The sequence below is a fragment of the Trachinotus anak genome, unplaced genomic scaffold (assembly GCF_046630095.1).
Source record: "Trachinotus anak isolate AG129_WGS33_773 ecotype Australia unplaced genomic scaffold, CSIRO_AGI_Tana_v1 ptg000001l, whole genome shotgun sequence".
NCBI classification, from domain to species: domain Eukaryota; kingdom Metazoa; phylum Chordata; class Actinopteri; order Carangiformes; family Carangidae; genus Trachinotus; species Trachinotus anak.
In genome coordinates, this window is record NW_027273852.1 from 13,032,303 (window position 1) to 13,054,777 (window position 22,475).

Below are 22,475 nucleotides of genomic sequence, written 5' to 3' on the forward strand. Positions count from 1 at the left end.
AAATTCAGTGTGCGGGTCTTCAGGTTAATCATTACCCCCAAGTCAACGTGTTCACCAACACATGTGCACGGATTCAGCAAACAAACTATGTCACTTACAAAACATGTTAAACACACAATGAGCTGTTCCAAGTGTTCACGCTAACCTAATTTCCAGCAGTGAATGAATGTGTGGGCTGGAAACCAGCCTGGGGTCACCTCTGGAGTACATGAGTCTGATGTTTCTTTGTGATTAGATAAATTCACAAACATCACGTGAGGGAACAGAAGAATCCAGGTCAATTAACAAATCATTACTCCCAGCCAGTTATTTGTCGCTGACAGATCTGATCTGTAATTTCAAGAACACACCACAGAAAAAACTATGGGAGGAGTAAGAGACCTTAAAAATGCTGTTTGGTAGAGGAAGTGATGCAGATCCTGATTACAAATTCAAGCGCATATAAAGGAGGAAAAATGGGTCCATCTCTCCCAAACATTTGGAATCCATCCTCACATTCATGCAACTTAAATTTAACTAACAGCTACTGTATGTGTGAATCACAACACTTGCAGGCACGGAGGATCCAGCGGCTAAACAGCAAGTTTATTTTGGTTAGGATCAGAAACACAGATCATGTCCTGAGGGCGAGATGAGAGGAGATGATATCAAAATCCCCTGACTGAAATATGGCAATATGGTGTGGAGGGGGAAGGGAGAGGGGGGGGAAGGAGTGATGAGTGGGAGAAATGGTGTGTTACAATGTTCAGTGGGTAAGATTGGAGGGGAGCAGTTGCTCTCAACAGCAGAGAGCAGCATTGACCATTCCCATGGCAAACTCCAACAACAGGGAGGCCACATATATTACTGCAGCCACATCTCCCATTTCTAAATTCTCCTGTCGCTCAAAGAATCTTTTCTATTCAATAAAACCTAGTTTTAGTTGAAATGAAAAACAAAAGGCACAATGATTTTCAACTCATTCTTGTCTTTAATATGCACAAGAGTTGAAAGCATCAATGAGCCACCTTAAAGAGAAGAATTCAATCTAAAATTTATAAAAAGATATAAACAATCAGAGGCCAAAACGCTGTCTGTTGCTTTTCTCCTATTATTTTATTTAAAACAACTTTTCATTAGCAAGTAAAAATCTTGCAACAAACATAAGCTTGTATCCAATTCAGATACAAGGCAACGAAATTGTAAATCTTTAAAGTGGCTCGGTCTAGTCTGCTAGTTCATGACTGTACACCCTCTCTATAGTTTTGTTCAGTAATAAACAGCTAGTCCCAAAAACAAGCCTGGGCTGCTCATAACAACCCCACCCAATATTTAAAACCCCAGTGTGACCACCCCCCTCCCCTGCTATGACCCCCTCTCAGTAGTTAGCAGCCATCCAGAGGATCATAAAGTCTTCGAGACCAGGGCTGGGGTCGGGCTCGAGTTGTGAGACCTCGAACCCGAACCCGCACACCAACTGGGACATGGGACGGTACATTTTAAACAGCCCGTCACCACTACAAAGAGAAGAAAAACACAGCCTGTTCCAATTTATCAGCATGTCATCACAATACATATGCAAGTCAAAAATAAAAACAATGAAACAAAGAAATATTGCTTCCAAAAAAAAAAAAAGAAAGAAAAAAAACCCCTTCCCAGTCATCTTTGACAGTAAAGTTATCGTCCATCCAATGACTGTCAGCTGCAGCAGCTTTGTACAGGCTTTATGTAAATATATTCATATATTCATTAGACGGCAAGGAGAGATACACATCACATTTTTGTACAATTATTCAAATTGAGTGATGACATGTGACCTCTTCATCGAAAGTAGTTAAGTATAGTAAAGGTCAGGACCTGTACTCCTTATACAAGTTTAGTCTTCAGTGAGTATAGGTCCCTTTCTGCAGGCAGACATCAATATGCCTCTCAGCGTGTGCATAAGACTGAAGAGAAGGAAAAAACAAAAACAGACATATGGAAGCTCCACAGACTCAACCAGCGGAAGCTGAAACATGAACCTAAAATATTTAATTGATTAAGATTTAAAATAACTGAGATAAGCTTAAGGTCTGATAAGCAATTTGGGTTGATTTTAGCTGTTGATGTTTTTTTTTTTTTTTTTTTTTTTTTTAGTTAAACCCCCCTTCTGAGTTTCACATTACAGGGGAGTCCCGAGCAAACAGTTCACTGGATCACAGGACGTGACCAAGCTCATGCTGCAGAAATGGATGTCCTGTGGGTGAGGGGGAATAAACGCTACAGCTGACATATTCCTTTTCTCTTAAGTCTCTGCGCCTTCACCTAAAGGTGCTTCCTCCCGTGACAGGTATTCACATCCGTAAAAAACAAAAATGTTGTCGCTCTGCTGAATCAGAAGCAGGCAATTAGCAGGTCTTACAGTTGTAAGTATTGGAAAAAAAGTATTATGGCGTTTTCTTCACATTTTTGATGATTTTTTAAACAAACGTTAAGCTTGATAATTCAACAGAAGTCACATTAAAAAAGTGACGTCATTGAGTCTGAAGTCCCATCAGTCAGTTTGCCACGGAGTCCTCTTTTTGCCTTAGAGCCCTTTCACCCCTCTACCTGCCCCAGGACTCTCCTGGGAGGGCAGTGGGGGTCCGTGGTTAATCATGGCTTAGCTCTGGGATTAACTCTTTAAACTGGGTGAGAGGGGGTTATTTGGGTGCCCGGCCATCAGGTATTAATGTGACTAAGTGTGTTGAAGTGTGTACTTGAATGTCAGTGTGCGTGCATGAGGGTGAAGTAACACCAGAGGACAATCCAGGGGAGGGAAAGCACAAAAATAAACCACAAACAAACAGCAGTATTTCTTCCCCATAAGTGATATGATGGCTTCTAACAGAAGTATGCACACAAATTCTAGGTGTCAAAAAGTGTGTATAGGTGTGTGTGTTTGTATGTCTGGAAATGTGCTTGTGTTTTTGTCTTTTGTGAGTACTTGACATTTGGCAATTAAATCTTGCCACGAAGGCTTTTTCTTCCTTCTGGTTTTATTTTTGTGTGATATTTAGAAGCACTGGCAGAGAATACTGACAATCCTCCTGATGCAGGTTGCCAGATGGTGATGGTGCCTGTTGAGTGACCAGGACTCCTATGAAGGGTTGCCGTGTTCAGTGAAGGATGACCATTTAAAAAGAAAAACACCCCGCAGTGCAGAGGTGGGTAAATCCTTCAGTGGTGAGTTTCCATGTTGAAGTGATGCTAAGTAAATCCTTCGGAACCAGGTTGCCAGGTTGGAGGAGAGATGGATGAATGTCTGGGGTGAATACAGAGTACCCGTGCAGCTGGTTGAACCAAAGATCCTGGTTTTTAGAAATTAAACTCCTTTGTTTGCATGTTGGAAGCTGGATCAAAGTTAAAGGTTCCTCCTTGAGTGGTTTCAGGGATCAAGCTGGGATCTTCATCAATCTGAAACGGACACATATGATAATTTGATGACTGTGCAGGAAAAACAAATGAACATTTTGAGGTGTAAATCACTGGTGGTAAACTCACATCATCTCCTGAAAAGTACTGATCAATAATCTCAAAGGCTAGTTTGTAGATATCCTCATTCTCGTGCTGCTGCAGATTTTCTATCTTCTCCAAACCTGTAAAAAACACAAACAATGACAAATATAACTTTTCCCCTGTTTTTAATCACTGGGGAAAAAAACGCTCTCATTTGCCAAACAAGAAATGGAAAATTATACAACAACAATCTTACAACTCTAGTCCTTGAAATAAAATATTGCAACAACTTCACTAACAAAAAAAAAAAAAAAATACGACACCTGAAATTATAAGATGATTAAGACAAACGAATAGAAAGGACTGAGAAGTAATGCAAGGAACAGACCTCCAGACTCCTCAATAATCTCAGCAATGGTGCTGGCTTCCTCTCCTGCCATGATGAGGATATTCTTGAGGCCATCCAGAACTACCTGCACCACCTGGGAGTCCTTCACTGACAGCAGGCTACAGAATGGGGGGATGACATTCTGCTCGACCAAGAACTCCACCTACACAAACCCACACATACACACCACATCCATACTTGATTACAACATAGGTACATGGTTACAAATGTGGAACATGTCCTTGTAATTCACTCACAATGACCTTCATAAAATGGTGGGGTAAACATTTTCTATTGAAATGATACAATAGTAAATGAATGCCTCACATGCTAAGTGGGACTTCTGTAGTTTAAATATAAATATTTACGTTGAATAAAAAAAAAATAGCAGCAAACATATTTGAACGCGAGCACCGCATATCTACATCACTGGTCCCAAAGCCCAGCTCACCTGGTCTTTCCTCCCACTGATGGTGAGGTTGCTGATGGCCCACGCTGCCTCCTTCTGAGTGCCAAAATCACCCTGTAGAGAGACAGGCTGTCACTAAGATGTGCACATAGCAGGTCTTTTCTACAACACCACGATGCCAAGGCTCACAGAAAATCCACGCTACGTTTGCATTCAGTGTTTTTTCATCTCTCAAAAGTTGTGTTGCTTCTCTGGCTACAAAACGTGGAATGTGTCGATGCAACTGAAAACATATAATCAACGGCAGCATTGTGCATCAAGTCTAGTACCATCTGCCGAGAAAACTGAATATAAAGGAGTACAGGATATAAAGCTTAAAGAATGTGCTTTCTCTGCTCCTCCACTGTGAACAAACCTTAGCCAGTTGGTGAATGATCATAGGAATCAGTCCAGCATCGATCACAGCTTGGACCTGCTGCTGGTTCCCAGCTGTAATGTTGGACAGGAACCAGACTGCTTCCTGCAAACAGACCAATCACAAATTTAAAACCAGCACTAAAGCTTCCACACACAAATATTAATTCAGTTACACTTGTCATTTTTGGGTTTAGCACTGGCTCTAAATCACAAGTCTCTTACACTTGTCATATCTAGCTGTATCATCTTAACATGGCTAATTATTGAGCATGTTTGTAACAATGAAGGCTAATGTGAAATGGGTGTCTGTGCTTTGTTTTCAGTAAATGCACGCTCACCACAAGGGTGCAAACAGGGTGATAAACATCCTTTTCTTATTTGTGTGGATTGGCAATTAAAAGTAGTACTGATCCATAAAAAAAAAACAGGGAAAAAAATCCCCACTGACTCTGGGAATATGGACAAAACAGACCTGCTCCTGATATATTATACTTCCTGAAGTGAAAGAGATATCTCTCATAAATGCCATGAACATCAGCACAGTTCAAACAGCAACAAACTCCTAATTCCATACCAGGCCACAAAAAAGCATCAGACATACAAAATGCAATGATATTCTATTGTAATTTTATTTCAGACTCACAAGAGGGCCCATAGATATTAAAATATACCTTGTTGATCTTTTCTTTAGGGTGTGTGAGCAGGTTGGGGAAATGTGAGAGGACATCACAGTTGAGCACAACCTGTGTCTGTTCATCTGTCCCCGTTACAATATTTCCCACTGCCCTCAGAGCTGCCGTCTGCAGTTTTTAGGACAAAGGAGAAGAATAAAGAATGGTATTAAATCATGGAGGATGAAAATTAAAATATGGTCATGGCTTTGAGTAAGACAAAGCCTCACCTGAACTTTCACCTCCTGATGGCTGAGGAGAGGCACAAGAAATGGAACAACTCCAGAATCAATGACCATCTGGATCTGCTCGTTGCCTCCGTCCGTCAGATAGGACAGAGCCCACACTGTGTCCACTAGGATCTAAACACAGACACACAAGCTCATATACCGACAGTGTGCAATAATTATGCTGTTAGATTTTTCAAAAAATGGCATGTTGGCAACACAAAGAAAGCATTTTTCTCTACAAACTATTAGAATCAGCAAACAGTAAATGACTGGGATAATCACTCTTCACTCTGATACTTACATTTATATCGGTGTGATATATTAGCACACAGAGGGCAGGCAAAATCTGTGGGGAAAGAGAAGTAGGCTGTGAGTGGGATGGATGTAGGCAGAGGAATAGATGGATCAGATCAAGGCAAAAACAGGGCAGAGTGAAAAGAAAAGACAAAAAAATCACAAAGATGAATAGCTGTCAAACCCAGACTTCAAATGGTCTTCAAATGGTGCCAGAGCTTTATAGTTAGAAAGTCCCCTGGGTGTTGAGGCTGATTTGGCTACTGAAATGCTCTCTGTGACTCAGCCTGCAGTGACAGTCAACTGCAAAGCAACACATCCATCTGTCTGGCACATGAAAGCCTGCACACACACACGCACACCCACCCACCTCCTGCACAGTCTCCATTGGTGGTGGAGGATCCTTGTTGCGGCAGAGGTTAACAATGACCCAGGTAACATTGCGGAGGAAGGTAATGGGGATTGATGGATTGATGAATGAAAGCAGTGGCTTGACCACACCCAAGGAGATGACATAATCCCTGCACTGTGGACCATCACCTGGGCAAGCAAGGGGCAGAGGTCAACATAACTCTGAAGAGTTGCTTCCACACCGTATACACACACACACACACACACACACACACACACACACACACACACACACACACACACACACACACACACACACACACACACTCTGACTATACTTACCTATAATGTTTCCTAAAGCCCATACAGCTTGTTCACAAACATTTTGGTGGGGGGAGTGTAGCAGTCGCAGGAAAAGGGGCACTGCATCTAGACAAACAAATATCAATACATCAAAACATTTGCCCAATGTGACAGATTGTGCAATTCAAGTGATAAGCTCTGTTGCCTGGACATATTCGAGGTCAAATAAAACAAACAAACCCATGACTTATATTAAGTAGCCCAAATGCAAATGCCCATTTAAAGCCACACAATCAATACATGCTCTCAGAGATGTTATCGACCAACACGTCCCTGTTTCTCCATTCGGCAGCACAAGTGTTAGTTGTCTGTGTTGTTTTGGTGACCTCTGTCTCCAGAATCTCAAACCAGCTTCTGCCAAAACTGAGCTCTGATCTCCCTGAATAACTGTTCTCAAGATAACTCAAGATAAACACTCAGTTTCAGATAGTATGTGGATACAGTACAATTCAGATTTTTCTGTTTCTTGAATACTTAGGCAAAGTTTGCTGGATCATAACCAAACCATTTTAAAGTTAAGCTTATCTAGGAACTAAGTTGAAATATGAATCACTCTCTTTCCAATAAAACAATTAAATATTTTCAAAAGCAAACATGTACGCTACTGGTTAATCATCAAATCAAAATGTTTTTAAGATTAACTTTGTTGAATATCATGATTTTTAAACAAATGGGCCTAAAAAATAAGGATCCAGTTCAAGTTTTCCTTAGGCTTGGCTAAATTATTGAAGGTTAGAGCAATTGAAGCTGAACAGATGCTTTTATTCAGAAAGGTAAGATGGAGATTTTGATGTGAAAATATATGAAATGTTTAACTATAATTTGTATATACTTAGATTGAGGCAAACAAATTCTGTCTCTGTAACAGCCTGGTAATCATATGAATACTGATCATGGTTCCCATTCTAGTCATGTTGTTTTCATTAGATAACACACCACTCTTATTTTGAAACAAAGCTATCATCCAAAAAATGGCTGTGCCTCATTGAGTGAAAAAAACAAATAAATACGTTTGCTTTTGCAGATTGCAGACGGTACACAAACACAGACTGAAGGGGTAACATCAAGGCAGACAGAATGTGGGGTCGACTTACTGGATTTAACCACAGCCTGAGTCTGTGCTGAAGTCCCAGACGCAATGTTGGTCAGAGCCCAAGCTGCCTCAAACTGAAGAGAGGGGCTGGGGGACAAAGAAAACAAAACCAGGTAAAGATATAAAGAAAGCTTGTTTGGGTGCCATGGTAGATTGGGACATGAAGGGGAAATTAAATAGTAATGATCATGATTAACACTGCAAGTTCACATTTCCAGCTGCCATTACATGTTCAAGGCTGACTCATCACCAGAGCCCATACACTGATCTGTTTTTGGCCTTCCAGTAATAAAATGACTTTTTAGAGCAATGTACCTCAAACCTATTTTAATCAAAAGCTTGTTGCTCATGAGGGCCATGAATTGTTTCTTTAAAGAGAGATTAATAATCTAATAATAAGTTTCGCACACTCTGTGAAATCCTGGCAAAAACAGTCTGTGTGGTGGATAATGCATCTGATACTGGATCAGCGACCTAGATATTATGCTAACTGTGGCAGGGCTCAAAAGAGCCCTATCATGAATTGATAAAAAAAAAAAAAAAATTATGCATCACAAAATATTAGAAATCAGAGGCAGGTGATCCTCACACCAGACACCAGCCAAATGCTAGTAAATCATCGGAAAAGGTGTTAAGTCCGTCTACCCCACCAAATATATCATCATACAGCCTGCCATGACCTGGAGTTTCTACTGGTTTCTCAAAGTTTAGTTAGGATGCAAAACAGTGCTCTTTGTGATACATCCGTCATACACCGTGGTTGCCTGTGGACAAAGTGGTTTTATCATGCCTTCACAGATTTAATTTTAGGACCTCAGAAAATATATTTAGCCTAATCTTGTTCATGGCAACTAGAGCTGATTTAATTCTGTACATTTCATTATAATTCTGTACCTCATCATATCAAGGTGAGCTGTCTTGTCTTTCTGCCATAACGCTATGGCAACATGGTAGACAATTATTTTCTCCTGATGGATGAACATGGGTTACACGGCATTGTTGCATTTCGTACAAACTAAAAATGACACAATTGCTTAACTTGAGCTTGTGTTCCATATTAACATGATGCCTTATGTTATAGGTTGTCATGGTAAAATCCTTACAACTTCTTCCTTTAATGTTTTTTTTTTTTTTTTTCAAACCCAACTATTCATTCTCCCCCCTCAGTGAACACAAGGTCCTGGGAATTGGGGAACTCCAAGAGACAGGAATGCTGTTATATTTGGCTTGGCCTGGACTGAGAAGACCAGCCAACTGCCCTGTGTGCCTCCACACACTCTCACGTGTGGACACAGTAGGATGCACACACACTTTCATGCACACAAAGCCTGCGTTGCAGCAAAGATGGAGCAGCTTGACAAACTGCACAGCAGTCTCCAGTCACATCAACTAGAACACCCAGCATCAGATACAAGCGACACTGACAGCAAACACAAACTGTTTTGGAAGCAGACTTACTTGTCGTCCCTTTCCAGGCATTTAACTAAAATGGGCAGGATCCCAGACTTTATCAAGTCGTCAATAGGAGGGTTTCTGTCACTCGAGAGCAGTTTTCTGACAAAAAGCAGGAAAAAGAAAATCATCTCAGGAACTTCATAGATAAAGACAACAGGTGTTTATCTGTGTGTATTCTGTCAGTAACTCACCTGGCTGCTTGTACAGCACTGAGCTGTATCACTGCATTATCACTGGTAGCATTCTATAGTGACAAAGAGTGAATAATAAATGTTAGAATAGCCAACAACTAAGAAGCTACTACTGACACATTTGGAAAAGGTTAATACACAGTACTGTGCTAAAGTTTTAGGCACTTGTTTAGACTGTTTAGATTCTTATCCATCAATACCATCAGAGAGGCATCTGATTGGTCCCAAATTCATTCTGCGGCATGAACGAAACCATAAAGCATGAGTCATAAAGAACTATCTTCAACAAAAAGAACAAGGAGTCCTGCAGCAGATGGTCTGGCCCCCACAGAGCCCTGATCCAAATATCATGGAGTCAGTCTGGGATTACATACAGACGACACACAGCCTAAATCCACAGAGGAACTGTGGCAAGTTTTCCAAGGTGCTTGGAACAACCTACCTGCCAAGTACATTGAAAAATTGTGTGCAAGTGTACCAAGGAGGACTTGGACTATGTTCAGGACAAAGGCTGGTTCCACCAAACAGTGAGTGATTTACCTTTTTCTGTTTATTGCACTTAGTATGAGGTTACTTACAATTTGTGGCATTATTTTTAAATAACATCCTCACTTTATTTGTAGTGCCTATAACCTTTGCACAGTACTGATTAAGGGAAAGCTTGAATGATGTTAACTCTTACCTGTAAGATGGCATCAAGTGTAACATTTTGCTGCACAAAGAGAAATAAAGAGGAATATTAGCACTGTCATAAATTGGAAAGTGTACTACATTCAATGTTAAGTGCTATGATTTGTACTCATGTATCTTTATTTTAGGACTGTAGTTACTTCTTTTGAACATTACTGAATCAACCAGCAAGCAAAAGTTGTTGACAGAGCTCTGTTGATTTGGAGCGTTCGGTGGATACAATTTGGATTTTGATGTCAGGTTGTCTTATGGATATTTTAAATACTTTTGCAGCATAACAAACCAAAACAAGAGAGGGTCAAAACCTGGTATATGGCTGAACCGACTATGGTCAAATCCTGGTGTTATAACTGTGACACCTGACAAAATCACCAAAAGCATATATCAAAGACTGTGCTGTGATTTTGGCTATACTGACTTATAAAATGATCAATGATGGATGAGAAAAGTTAGAAGCAACTTATTTTGTCTCTCACACAGAGCGCAACCTTCATGTGGGATTGATAACAGTTTAGACTTTATTTACCTCAACTCCAGAACGTAACAGATATTTATTAGAACATTATCTTTATTTATAACTCCCTCTGTTTGATGTGTATAATTGGTCAGCTGTATTTTAGTATGAAGCCTCGTTTTCAGTTGCTCCCGTTTGCTGTGTTAAAGTCACTGCATTACATGTAAATAGAAACTCAACACTTCCTGTCTACATTTCAAATTTAAAGCCCTGTAGCTCTTTCAGTGAACAGAAACCCTTTATTAACAGGTCTGTTATTGATGTGCTGCAGTAAGCGTATTGTCTCATTTCCAGTTGCTGATGTTTCTGTTGTTTACATGCTATTCAGATCTGCTAGTTTCTTTAGCAGTTACCCTTGACTTTTCTCTCTCTCCCTCTCTCCTGCTCAGTGTGTCTTATGTGTAGGTATTCCTCTGCCTCCATTAGTAATAATAATACATTAGTACATAATAATACATTTAGTAATGGAAGTATTTTATTTTCTGTAATGGTGGTAAGGCTCAGTGTATTGGAAGCACTCCTCCACGTCCCTGCAGTTCCTGAGCAGCCGGGAAATGAGAGTGGTTTGGTAAACTGCCGATAACAAGAGGTGTAGCCCTAATCTCCCGGTTGGCATCCATACACGGTCCAACAATGTACCAGGTTTATACCCAGTCTTGTTTTAAAAAAGTCTCTAATCTAGCAACAATGCACTAAGTTGGCAACACTGCAGGCTGTAAACACCCCCCTAATAGAACCCATTTGCGCCAGAAACTCCAGCCAAAACAAAAAAAAAAACATACCAAACTTAACAAACGCTTTCTTAGTACCACTTTACATGATGTGGAAATTATATAAACTAAATGTGCTAAAATATGCTAAAATTGAGCTTGCTCACTGCATCTAGGTGTCCGACGTGAAAATTATAAATGCAGAATATGAGAAATTCTTGCTGACTTTTCAGCATTTAACTGAAACATAAAGGAAATTACAATGAACTGAACCCTCTTTCCCTGTGACTCTGTGACAGGGCTCAAAGAAAGTACACATGCCCAGGCTAGCTTGTTTGAGTATCACCTTTACCTGATATTTTGGTTAATATTTTATGTTACATTAACATTTCTCTCATACTGTACTGGCTCAAAAACTGAAAAAACTTGTCACATTAACAAACAATGATGGCATTAGTTTTCAATCACAGCTCCCACGAGACTTTCACAGAGCTTCTGTGCCTAAGACATAGAATTAACACAACAGAGGTAACAGTAACGTTGGATGAAATGGCTTGGACGTGTGGTGTCACACAGTCATTTAATCCAGTTTTTGGATCAGTACTCTACATTTCCTTTCTCACTAATGTTTCTGTTGACACAAGTTGAGAGTGTGAAATGCACAGATTGGCTTACTCTGCAAACAATTTATTATGTCATTTATCTACTGAAACAATGTCATCAGAAATTAATGGCTGTGGAGAAACAAACATTTCTCTGCCTACATACAGAATATTACACTTTGTAGAAAAACCAGTAGCACGACAAGATGTTTTTTTTGCAGTCTAAGAGCAAAGTTCTGGATCTACAAACCACAGACCTGATTAACAGGGCTTTTGTAAATTCTCTACAGTGCAACTTGTCCATGACTGAAGGATAATTACAGGATTATCATTTTATCTGTACTATATTTAACATTTGTCTTATATGTCTGGATTGAGGTCAATAGCATTTTACCTGTGGTGCTTAAAGCAATTAAAAAAATAATAATTTGAAAATGATCTTCCTAGAAACATTGGTTTCTCAGGATAATCCACAGAACGTGTATCAACAGTTTTTATAATACATTTTCTAGTATTAAAACTGTCAACCAGGTATGTGGATTATCCTGAGAGACCAGAACATCATTACTGGAAAGTTTGCAAACATAATTTTTCACTTCTGTGAGGAGGACAAACAATATTCCATTCACATTAATTGCATTGGAGTGGTGGCAGAAATTCAGCAGCAGACATTGTGCACAGACCCACACAACTAGATTAAAAAAAACAAAACAAAACAACAAAATAAACTCACCAAACTGGCCATCGAGTAGCTATTAAGGAGCCCCCAAATACATGAGTTGATATACATGTTGCACAACTGTCCTCAGTAGTTGACGTTTACCCAGTTGTCATGGAACTGTAGATGTTCAAATTTCTGTTCCTCTGGGCTCTTTCGGAGCTATTTACTGTTTAAGCTACTAAATGGAGCTACAGTGGGATCCAAATGTCTGAGGCCACTTTTGGGAAAGCAGTTTCAGACTTTTGAATCCCATTATACTTCTTAGAAGTTTGAACATTAGCTATTCGATTACAACAGGGAAAACTCAATCTGCTGAGAAAGACAATGTAATGACACTGAAAGCTCCAGAACAGCCACTAAAATGAACTTTTTTTTGTCATCAGCTCTTTCCAAGATCATGAATGTACTTTCAATCTCAACTAAGGAGAAAATGTTTTTGGGTGAATTCGCCCATTGAAGTTTCAAATAATAAATCGTAACCTGAAATTTTATATGTAATTTGCACTGTAAATGCTTCTATTTGGGAGGAAATCCCTGTAACACAGAACTTTCCTCAAAGACCCAATTTATTCCTACTGAAGCTGGTAATGTACAATTTCTAGTGTGTATCACACACAGTGGACATTAAGTACACTGCCCACTTGATTTTAACACTTCTGACCTGTTATCCAGACAGTCCAGTCTCACTACATCTCTCTTGCTCAAGCACATACCCAGACACCCACACTTACTCCTTTGAAGTCTGAGTCGACATCAGAGTCCTCCAGACTCTCCTCCTGCGGGACATTTCTCTTCTTCAGTAGATGTTCGTCTCGTTTGTTCTGACAAGATGGGAAAAAAGACAGAAAAAGCAATGAGGGAAGATGAAAGTGTTCATTAATGCATTCATGAATTCTTAAAGTAACAGGTCTACCTCAAAAACTATTTTTCTCTTCTCCAAACTTTAACTTTGTGGAGTCACACCCACAAGTTTGAAATCCCATTCTAAGTGGGTAAGTCCGAGAAATCTGCCTGCAGGCTAATCCACAAATCACACACATTCATATTTGAAGGCCACTGAACCTTAAACCCCCCCCCCCCCCCTCCTCAGCAAGCACACACACATTCAAGAAGGAAATACAGAGAAAGACATGTACACAGAGACAGGCAGGAAGACCCACACCTCCCATCAATTCACAGGGCATGTGAGTCAGCGGTAGGAGGAGATTCCCTTGCCCTACATTCCTGTGCATCATACTGATGTGCGTCACTTATGACTAATCAGCCGGTGCAGTGCTTCTTGCTGCTCTGATCCAGCTAAATGGAATGTGCTAGACTTGAGACCACCTCAGCACTCCACAGCAGTGACGCTCTATATTTTAACACTGGCTGTGATGGTGTTCTCCAAATGTCTGCTGATGGCTTTGCTGCTCTACGTGCTTGTTTACCAGCATCCTCAGACTTTCTCTGAAAGCACAGTGCTAAAGTTTGCCTTGACCTTTGAGTATTACAATTACCATTCATTTGCCTCATACTAAGTCATGTCTCTACATGTGAATCTGTTTGTCATCTAAATGTTAATTTCCAAGTTTGATGTTAAGATGCTGTGATTTTCATATTTTCAATTCTATGTCATGCTGAGCTGCAAAAACTCAACTGTACAGAGCAATGACTTAACAATGGTTCATTTAAATTTCTACCACTTTGTCTGACACCCAGTTCCCAGAGCCAGGGGGCACCTTCATCTCCCATTACCCACATATGCCTTTCCTATTGTAGGAGACAAACAACTCTGATATTACATGATAACATCCATGTGGGAATATTTCATCAATAAGGATGGATAGTAGTAAAACAATTATTAAATGTGTTGTGGATATTCATGTTTTTAAAGAAATACCAGTTCTTAATTTAGTTCAGTAGAAAAAATATCTGTGGATGAGCCATAATGACTGTGTTAACACTTTATTTCCCAAAGTCATCGGGTATCTATATTAAAAAAAATCTTTTAAAAATGTGATAATTAAGATTCACCTTTCTGTTGTCAGATAATCACATTTAGACAGAAAGAATTATAAACCCCAGCTTAGATGTGAGCAATCTTTCCATCTGTTACAAAGCCAAATGAACCTCCAACTGTGTGTGAAAACAATCAGCAAGTTTAAAAGCTGCATGACAGAACTTATTTCTTAGTTAGAAACATCTTTTGGAGACAGTGTGGCTTCTTTCAATGATCTCATTACTTTAACTCTGCAACACACTACAGGAATCTGGGTGCTGAGTCTGATCTTAGCAAAGGTTAGGGTTAGGAAGTTTGAACAACTTCACTGTACTCCATATACCACTTTACACATGTGTTTCCTGGTGAGTTTTCTCTCACAGTTCTTATAAGAAAATGCATTAATGTCAGAAAGAAATATCCCACCACGCCCTGTCACAGTGTCCACAAAGGCTGTCTCCAAGTGAGTGTCAATGAAGGAGCCATGAAGTGTAAAATCAAAGTCTAGCCATAGTTTCTTCTGACATTGGACAGAGTTTGCATACACAAATCATGACTATACCAACTCAAGAAATTCTAATGATATGAAAAGGTGACTTGCTTTACAAAGTGAGGTTGATAGAAAATAACAAAGTCTTAAACATCCCCTGCTATGAAAACAATGTTTATGTTCTAACAGGTTATAACTCAACAATAGCAAATTACCTAATAAATGTATACTAAAGAACAACAACCAACAGATTTCACCTCAGAGCTTCACCTCAGAGGATTCATCACAAGATGAAAAACCTATTGTGGGCCTCATGTTTGGAAAAACCAGGTCACAGTTGGTTGTGGTACTCTAATGGGGTCTTTAAGTAAGTTGCTGGTTGATGCGACAAAAGTCAACCATACCAGAGTAATGGAGAGAATAGTGTGGAGAAAAATGTGACTCGGGCTCTACCACATTATCTATGAAACGTGGTGGCATGTATGGCTGACAGTGGAGCCAACTCACTAATGAAGGTACATACACACATACATCTGATCAGATCACAGTGAATGCATCAAATCTTTTTGAGCAATGCCATCCTTATGCTGCACCATGATCCTAAACATGCATCCAAAGCAACCAGCTGAACTAACAGGAAATACAGCTACGACTGAGTTTTACTGAGTGAAGGCGAATATCCGCTGAAACAAGCAATAAGTGAAGAATGCCTACATCCTGTGATGCATATTGGTCATAGCCAGCTGAAAGTTGCCATTTTAATCTCATAGTCCTTGTTTCATTCATTAGTACATGGTACATAGTAAAGGGCTAAATCGATAGAAAACGTGTTATGTGCACAAACTGCTTATTGTGAAATACCTGTTAAAATGTGGCCCCTTGCTGTTGTTTTAGACCAAAAATCAAAACAGGCAATAGAGCTCTGTCAAAAAAATGTAGATACTTCTGTCTTTTCAATACCATCGCCATGTTGGAACAGTGGGAGTGCAGCAAATGAAAAACAAATACAATAGTGTTGTATAAAATGATCCTAGCCCAACTTCTGTTGCAGTGTAATTTTGGCAATATGCTGTGTTTGCCAAATTGAATACATTCTGGGTAGAATACCTTGTAGCCTCTTGCTTGTAGCATTGTGATCATTTTGTGCTTTACCTGTAAATACTTTTTAGCAATCACACTTTTGAAACACAAGTTTTACAAATGGCATCACAATTTCTTGGAAAAAGCTTAAGCTAATTCAGTCTTTTTTTGGGTCTGCAAATCACTGAGACCTAGGTGGAATTGCCAGGAAGCATACAAACCATTGGGTAGAAACAGTATTTGATTTGGTTTGTTCTCTAACAAACGTAAGCATACTGCCTATGACTGCCTTGACTATATTATGATATAACCAATTTAATTTGCTGTAGCTAATTAAGTTTAATTCTTTCAGTTTACCAAAGGACTAAATTAAACTTGAGTGTTACTGTTGCCTCTGCATGCCAGTGTCTGTTCCATCAGTGTTCAGCCAAAGATGGTTCCCGCAGGAGAGAAACATCCTTCAGTATCAATTGGATATCCTACTTATTCTATGATAGCGAGTCAAGTGTGGCAGTGATACGCTTTGCTGTCAAATAACCCTGCGTTCACACAACTACGTTTCCGTTTTTAAACGCATCTCTTTTGGTATGTTTTTCGCCTGCCGTCCAGCAGGGCTCGAGCCTAACAATGTCCAGTTGTCATGGAAACGAAAGAAACTTGGGACAAACAGATCTGAGTTTGGGCGCCACCAACATAAAGGATATATATTTTTCATTTTCTTGTTTTAAACTATCGTTTAGCAAATGACAAATGAACCGAGCGCTGAAGCGCGTGTTATCGTTCTGTTGCTATGGTTACTATCACTCAGCACGAGACCTGAAATGTTCCTGTGCAGAACTCATGACTTCGGTCCATCTACCCCCTTAGCCATGGCTTATTGGCAGGACCTCACAAATATGTTGTGCTGGTTAAACAAAACACAAGGTGAAACCGCCAAGAGGCCTTAACCCTGGGTCTGAGGTAACTGAAGGACAAATTTTAATGGATGTGTTTTTATTAGGCATTGAATTAAAACAGTCACCAGCTGCTTGGTAAAGTTACTTCTTAGCTTAGCTTAGCAAACTTTACAGGCGGTGCCTTGGCTGCATGTGAGTAGCTGATATTAACTAAATATAAACATAACATTAATTTAGACTGATCCAATATATCATTGTGGTCTTTTTTGTTATCGTAGTGAACATAGCTTGTGTGTGAACAGTAGTGATCCCAGTTATATCCACAGGCACAACAGTTATAATCCATGGGTCCGGCGGTCATTAAAAAAATAACACTGATTAGTAGCGGATGGGTCGCGAGTGGTGAAATGATTCGTGTTCTGACTCAACTCCTCAAACTAACAGAGGTGAATACTGGGCACAGAGTGGCTGATTGGGAGACACAGGAAGACTCTTGGTTGGCTGAGCTGTTTGTTGGACCGCAAGGCAAGAGGTGAGAGAGCAAGGGAGCGGGTAAGAGCAGGAGGGAGATAGATGGAGAGTCCTGTGTGGTGATTAGCCCAGTGGAGCAGACTGTGTGGCATACTGTGGTTTTGTGTCTGTCATCTTCCTCGATGTCTCCCCAGAAAACTATGTTCGGTATGTTCGGTTCGGACCCGGGACTCTTTCCACTCGCTTACCGTTTATATGTTTGTATATGTTTATCATTGTTTTAACTGTGCTGCTTCACAGTGGACTGTGCCTTAAAAGCCAAGTCAAAAAATAACTTAAAATCAAGACTAATCCCGATGCTTCAAACAGTTGTTCATCTATCAGCAGTAACTCTTGAGACAACAGACAGGAGGAGCAGAGCAGCAGAGTGGGCTCAGGACCACAGCTCCCAGTACAGATCCCAGTGAGTTGAGTTTTACACAATAAGCAGTAGGCAGAAGACAATCTTTTTTTCGGAATCTTTTTCGAGTTTATTTCACGATAATTTTGTATAGCTTTGGTTTCTGCTCGTGTTTCATCAGAAATTCTTATAGGCTAACTAAAGTCATCACGGTTGTGTGAACGGCTCAGATCTACTGAATTTTATCACAGGGAGATCCAATGAAGGAAGAAAAGTACTAAAATTCAAAAGTGTGGTGTTGAATTTACTGCTGCACTGTCTGGTCTGAACTCTTATCTCTCACTCTCTACGAACTTATACAGAGCAAAGTGCAAATAGGAACTACAGTTTAATGTGCCAGTTCCATTTCAAGTATTGTTCTAGAAATCATCCTAATTAATTTATCCTATGTTTACTATATGATTCTTGTAAAGTGTGACACAGGCTGTATGTGATGGTGTCCCCAGATGGGCTCTGGTTGGCCATCCCTGAATATTAACAGATACTAAGAAATGCAGGCACTAATTTAGGTTAATCAGGAGCAAAAACTGGACTGCAGCAGGAAGCATACATCCAACTAGTTAATCCAACTAAAAAGCAAGAATCTCTGTCTGTCTGTGTGATATTAACAGAGTAAAGGAAAAACATTTTGATTTTGGGACATTTACACTTCAGGATAGTTAAAATTGTTTTTTGAGATGGCTATGAAAAAAAAGTTAGTCTGCAGCCCTGCTGTCCATACTAATCTGGAGATTTCAAGTGCCTAAAAAAAGAGACTTTTGGAAACACTGGGGGTGATGACATACAATATTGTATGTAAAACCGGGACAATGGCACAGATTTCCAGATAGTCTCTCCAGAAAGTCATTTGTAGTGTTGCACTAAGTTGTTCACAAGACCAGGGCCACAAATAGTTGTGTAACAAATGAAAGGAGCGCAAAAGAGAAAAGTTCAATCTTTGGCTCCTTCCTCACCTCATAGCTGACCAATCATGGTGTGATTGGTCAGCTATACCGATGGTCGGTATATGGGAGCATACTGACAAAATGGAAACCCAAAATACATGCAACAGTTCTCATTAAAAAAGCTTAGTCGGTTGCAAAGATGGTATTATAGTTGGGGGTGAATGAGGCTTTGTAAAAATTTCAGCCTATTTACTACAGAGCTGAGCAATGTTTTTAACATTAACAATGAATTAAATGTCTTACTGTAATGAAATGGGCAGCTAGTGCTTCCAGATGCAATAAACTTAAATGCTCAACTCTGCAACTTTTAGCAAACTTTTTTTGCATACAGACTGTATAGTTACATCCCAGTGGTTCTCAACATAAAATGGCTCAGTCTGCATTTTTAATATTCTCAGTACGTCAAACTCCACTTGTCTAAAATCTGTGGCAAGTTTAAAATACTCTGACAGAGGCTTGGTGTATGTATGTATAGACAGTGTCTTCTCTCACCTTTCTCAACTCAACTGTCACCTCATTTCGATGTCTTCTCATAGTCTGTAACAAAGAAACAAAAAGAAAGAGTCAATAAGAAAACTTTTGTGTTTTTATATTTTTGAGTAATTCAACCATTTACTGCTGTGGAAATATATACATTGAGCCTTTTACATGCATAACAAAAAGACCTAATGGGCAAATCACAAAAACCATGAACAAAAGTTATCAAGTTGTATCTTTTACATTCGATTACACGTTTCATTAATAAACCATTTCATTTTCAGGGTCTTATAACCATTTGAAAAAACAGCATTGCTCAAGTACATGACTTTTTTCAATTTAGGCATTAATCTGTGACTGAATCATAAAAGCACAAACCACCACCAACACATTCTGTAAAACATATTTAAAGCAACTCAAAAGTAGGAAAGACACTTTAACCAGTTGCTGTATTTGAGTGTGTCTGCTGGGTTTCCAGTTCATCCTGAACAGTTTGAGATGGTCTAACATCTTGTGACTGTTTGAAGAGGTTCATGTTGCCTTCCTAAATAGCCTCTTACGCAATCTGGGACAGTCATAACTCAGGAGGCTGCAGAGCATATTGGTGTCTCCCACCCAATGCAAAATAACAACAATGCCACTATCTCGACCCAGACAAAAAATACCCTTACAGACAGCAAAGCATTAAAATACAGTAGTCCCAACTGGATCTCAAGAGAAACTAATGCAGCCCAATATACTAAGCCCAATGCTTAATTTGCCTAATTCGCTTTACCCGATTTACCAGAAATATGGGCCTAAATACAAAGTTACAATGTATATATGCTTACAGTGATAAAATTGCTGAAGACCATGAAGGGCACCACACTAGATACTCGATGATATAAACATGATGATATAAGAAAGATGTGATATTTTCAGATAAATAACACTTTATCGAGCCACACCATAACTACATTTTATATGATATTCAGGAATACAAAGGAGGCTCTTACTATGATCTGGAGCATGTGAGACTTTACTGCTTTGCAATTCAAAGCTGTTCCTAATGATGACAGAAATGACGAGCAATCCATTATGCCTGACCTAAATAAATAAAACCCAAACTGGCATTTTTTTCCTGCTTTAGTCTGAGTCATCCCTTTAGGAAAACTCAAATTCATACAGAGGCTCTTAAGAGTACTCATGTTAGACATCTATGCCTGAAATAGCATCAGGAATGTACGAAGTCTGCCTGTTATAGTAGCCATGTGCTTGTCACACTGACTAAATTTCAAAACAACCACCTATGGGTCATCAATCTGTGCTTTGAGCCAGTCGCTGGTGAAACTCCAATCAGCACCCTGGTGGATTGTGAGGGGCCCATTTTCAGACATACCTTTGTTTGAGGATTACCTCAGGATTACCAATAGATCAGAAAAACCCAGCACAAGCATGTCTATTTGCTGGCAAACTATTAGGCCAAGAGTTGCATATCAATTCATTACATACATATAATATATAAAATAAGCAAGTCTAGACATGTGTTAATTTCTTTCACGTCTTCCTTTGCTCCAACACTTTTAGCTTCCCTTATCTTGGCTTGCCTGAACACAGCCTTGGCCAAATGGTTTGGTCCTCATGTCAATGAGCATTACAGATAAATGCTGTCACAGAATTTTATATTTAGACTTGTTAATTGAATGATGCTGCAATACCCAGCGTTTTAGGCTGTAGATTTGCCAGCAGGACACAGAGTACACCAATGGTGTTTTCTAGAAAATGTGACCTGTCAGTAAGGCACCTACAATTATCCTTTATAATTTCGTTATTATAGCGATGTATGATAGGAAAAATGTCTAAGGATAAGCATTATGAAATTGGCGAGCTAACCTTACAACGTTAGACCAAGTTACATGTAATAGTACTGCTCGCTAATTGTAATCAAAGTCTAACATTACTAATCCTCAATGAGGCATTCTCACCAAACTGTAACTTCATGACATTTGTTTTAATTAGCAATACATTTGCTAGTTTTTTAACATCAAAATGGGCCGTAAAACTCGGGTGATCGCATTATTACCGTTCAGCTAACAGTTTAGTGACTTAGCTAGCAGCTCAGTTTAGCTGGCTCACCTGGCATTACATGCTAGCTGTTTGCTTGACAACGTTAGCAAGCTAACAAGGAGGGGCAATGTTTGGTTAAGGTTGATGTGGACAAACCGTATAACGTCAATTCAACGTAATACGGCGTTTTAATAACAATGACAAATATATGAAATGTTTCCAAGTTAGCATTGATGTTACTTAAGGTCAGCTGGATGTAAAACAGAGCAAATGTCAAGAATCGGGTGCCGGCCAGGCCCAGCCTCGCTAGCGACCGGTGTCCATCCAACTAGCTACTTAACGTTAGCTGGCAGTGACAGCTACATCGCCTTCCCTCAATTCTCCCATTTCCCACGGTCAAACTATGATGCTGTTTACCTTTAACAAACATCCTCTGTTGTTAACGGGACAACCATCACCACAGTGGCTATATAAAGGGGGATATAACGATATGCAGATAGGCCAATAAGCACTTCTGATGGCGAACTCATCATAGCTTACGTTAGCTAGCTAGCTAGCTACCTAGCTGGAGGCAGCTGCAGCCGGGGCCAGGCTACCTAACGAGGCCCAAAGATTGACGCTTTCTACGTAAAACTAATTCGATTCATGTTATTTACAGGCGCATTTAAATGTCAGCTCACCTCGACATCACGTCCCTTATTTTTAAAACTCTTGATGCGGTGGTTTTCCAAGCCGGCGTTTTCTGCCATGGCTATAAGGGGTTTAGCTTTTACTCCGGCTTTCTGGATCTCCTCAGTGAAAGACGAGGCACGGCAGCTCCTGTGCTGCTGCTGCTGGATCCGGAGAAGGGGAGGAGGAGGAGGAGGACGTAACAGATCGCAGAGTGAGGGGAGGAGTCAATGCATACCTCCTCCATGGGCTGTCCTGGTTTCCACGGCTTCCTCGCAACGCAGTAATAATAAATTCACCCACAATTTATGATGCAGACATCCTCAAACGTGAAAGCTGCGCAGCCCAGTCTTCAACTTTGCAGATAACAATAAATAATTACAGAGATGATAGGCAACTTAAGACAGGA

At 39.8% G+C, this 22,475-nt stretch overlaps 1 protein-coding gene across 2 annotated transcripts; it reads right to left on the minus strand.

The window, feature by feature from the left end:
* Window positions 1-947: 947 nt before the first annotated feature.
* On the minus strand, window positions 948-22,319 carry kpna3 (karyopherin alpha 3 (importin alpha 4)). Of its 2 annotated transcripts, XM_071478144.1 has the most exons (17): window positions 22,078-22,319; window positions 19,367-19,411; window positions 13,287-13,376; window positions 10,001-10,030; window positions 9,319-9,371; window positions 9,131-9,226; window positions 7,674-7,759; window positions 6,559-6,645; window positions 6,236-6,405; window positions 5,873-5,917; window positions 5,572-5,703; window positions 5,342-5,470; window positions 4,669-4,773; window positions 4,296-4,367; window positions 3,845-4,007; window positions 3,502-3,596; window positions 948-3,414 (listed from the first exon to the last, which is right to left on the minus strand). In XM_071478144.1, the coding sequence occupies exons 1-17, from the start codon at window positions 22,144-22,146 to the stop codon at window positions 3,316-3,318; spliced, it is 1,566 nt and encodes a 521-aa protein (XP_071334245.1). In that variant the 5' UTR covers window positions 22,147-22,319; the 3' UTR covers window positions 948-3,315. The 2 variants fall into 2 exon arrangements, with proteins under 2 accessions (XP_071334245.1, XP_071334252.1); XM_071478151.1 differs by lacking the exons at window positions 13,287-13,376; window positions 19,367-19,411; window positions 22,078-22,319 and adding an exon at window positions 12,568-13,225.
* Between the last annotated feature and the right edge of the window lie 156 nt (window positions 22,320-22,475).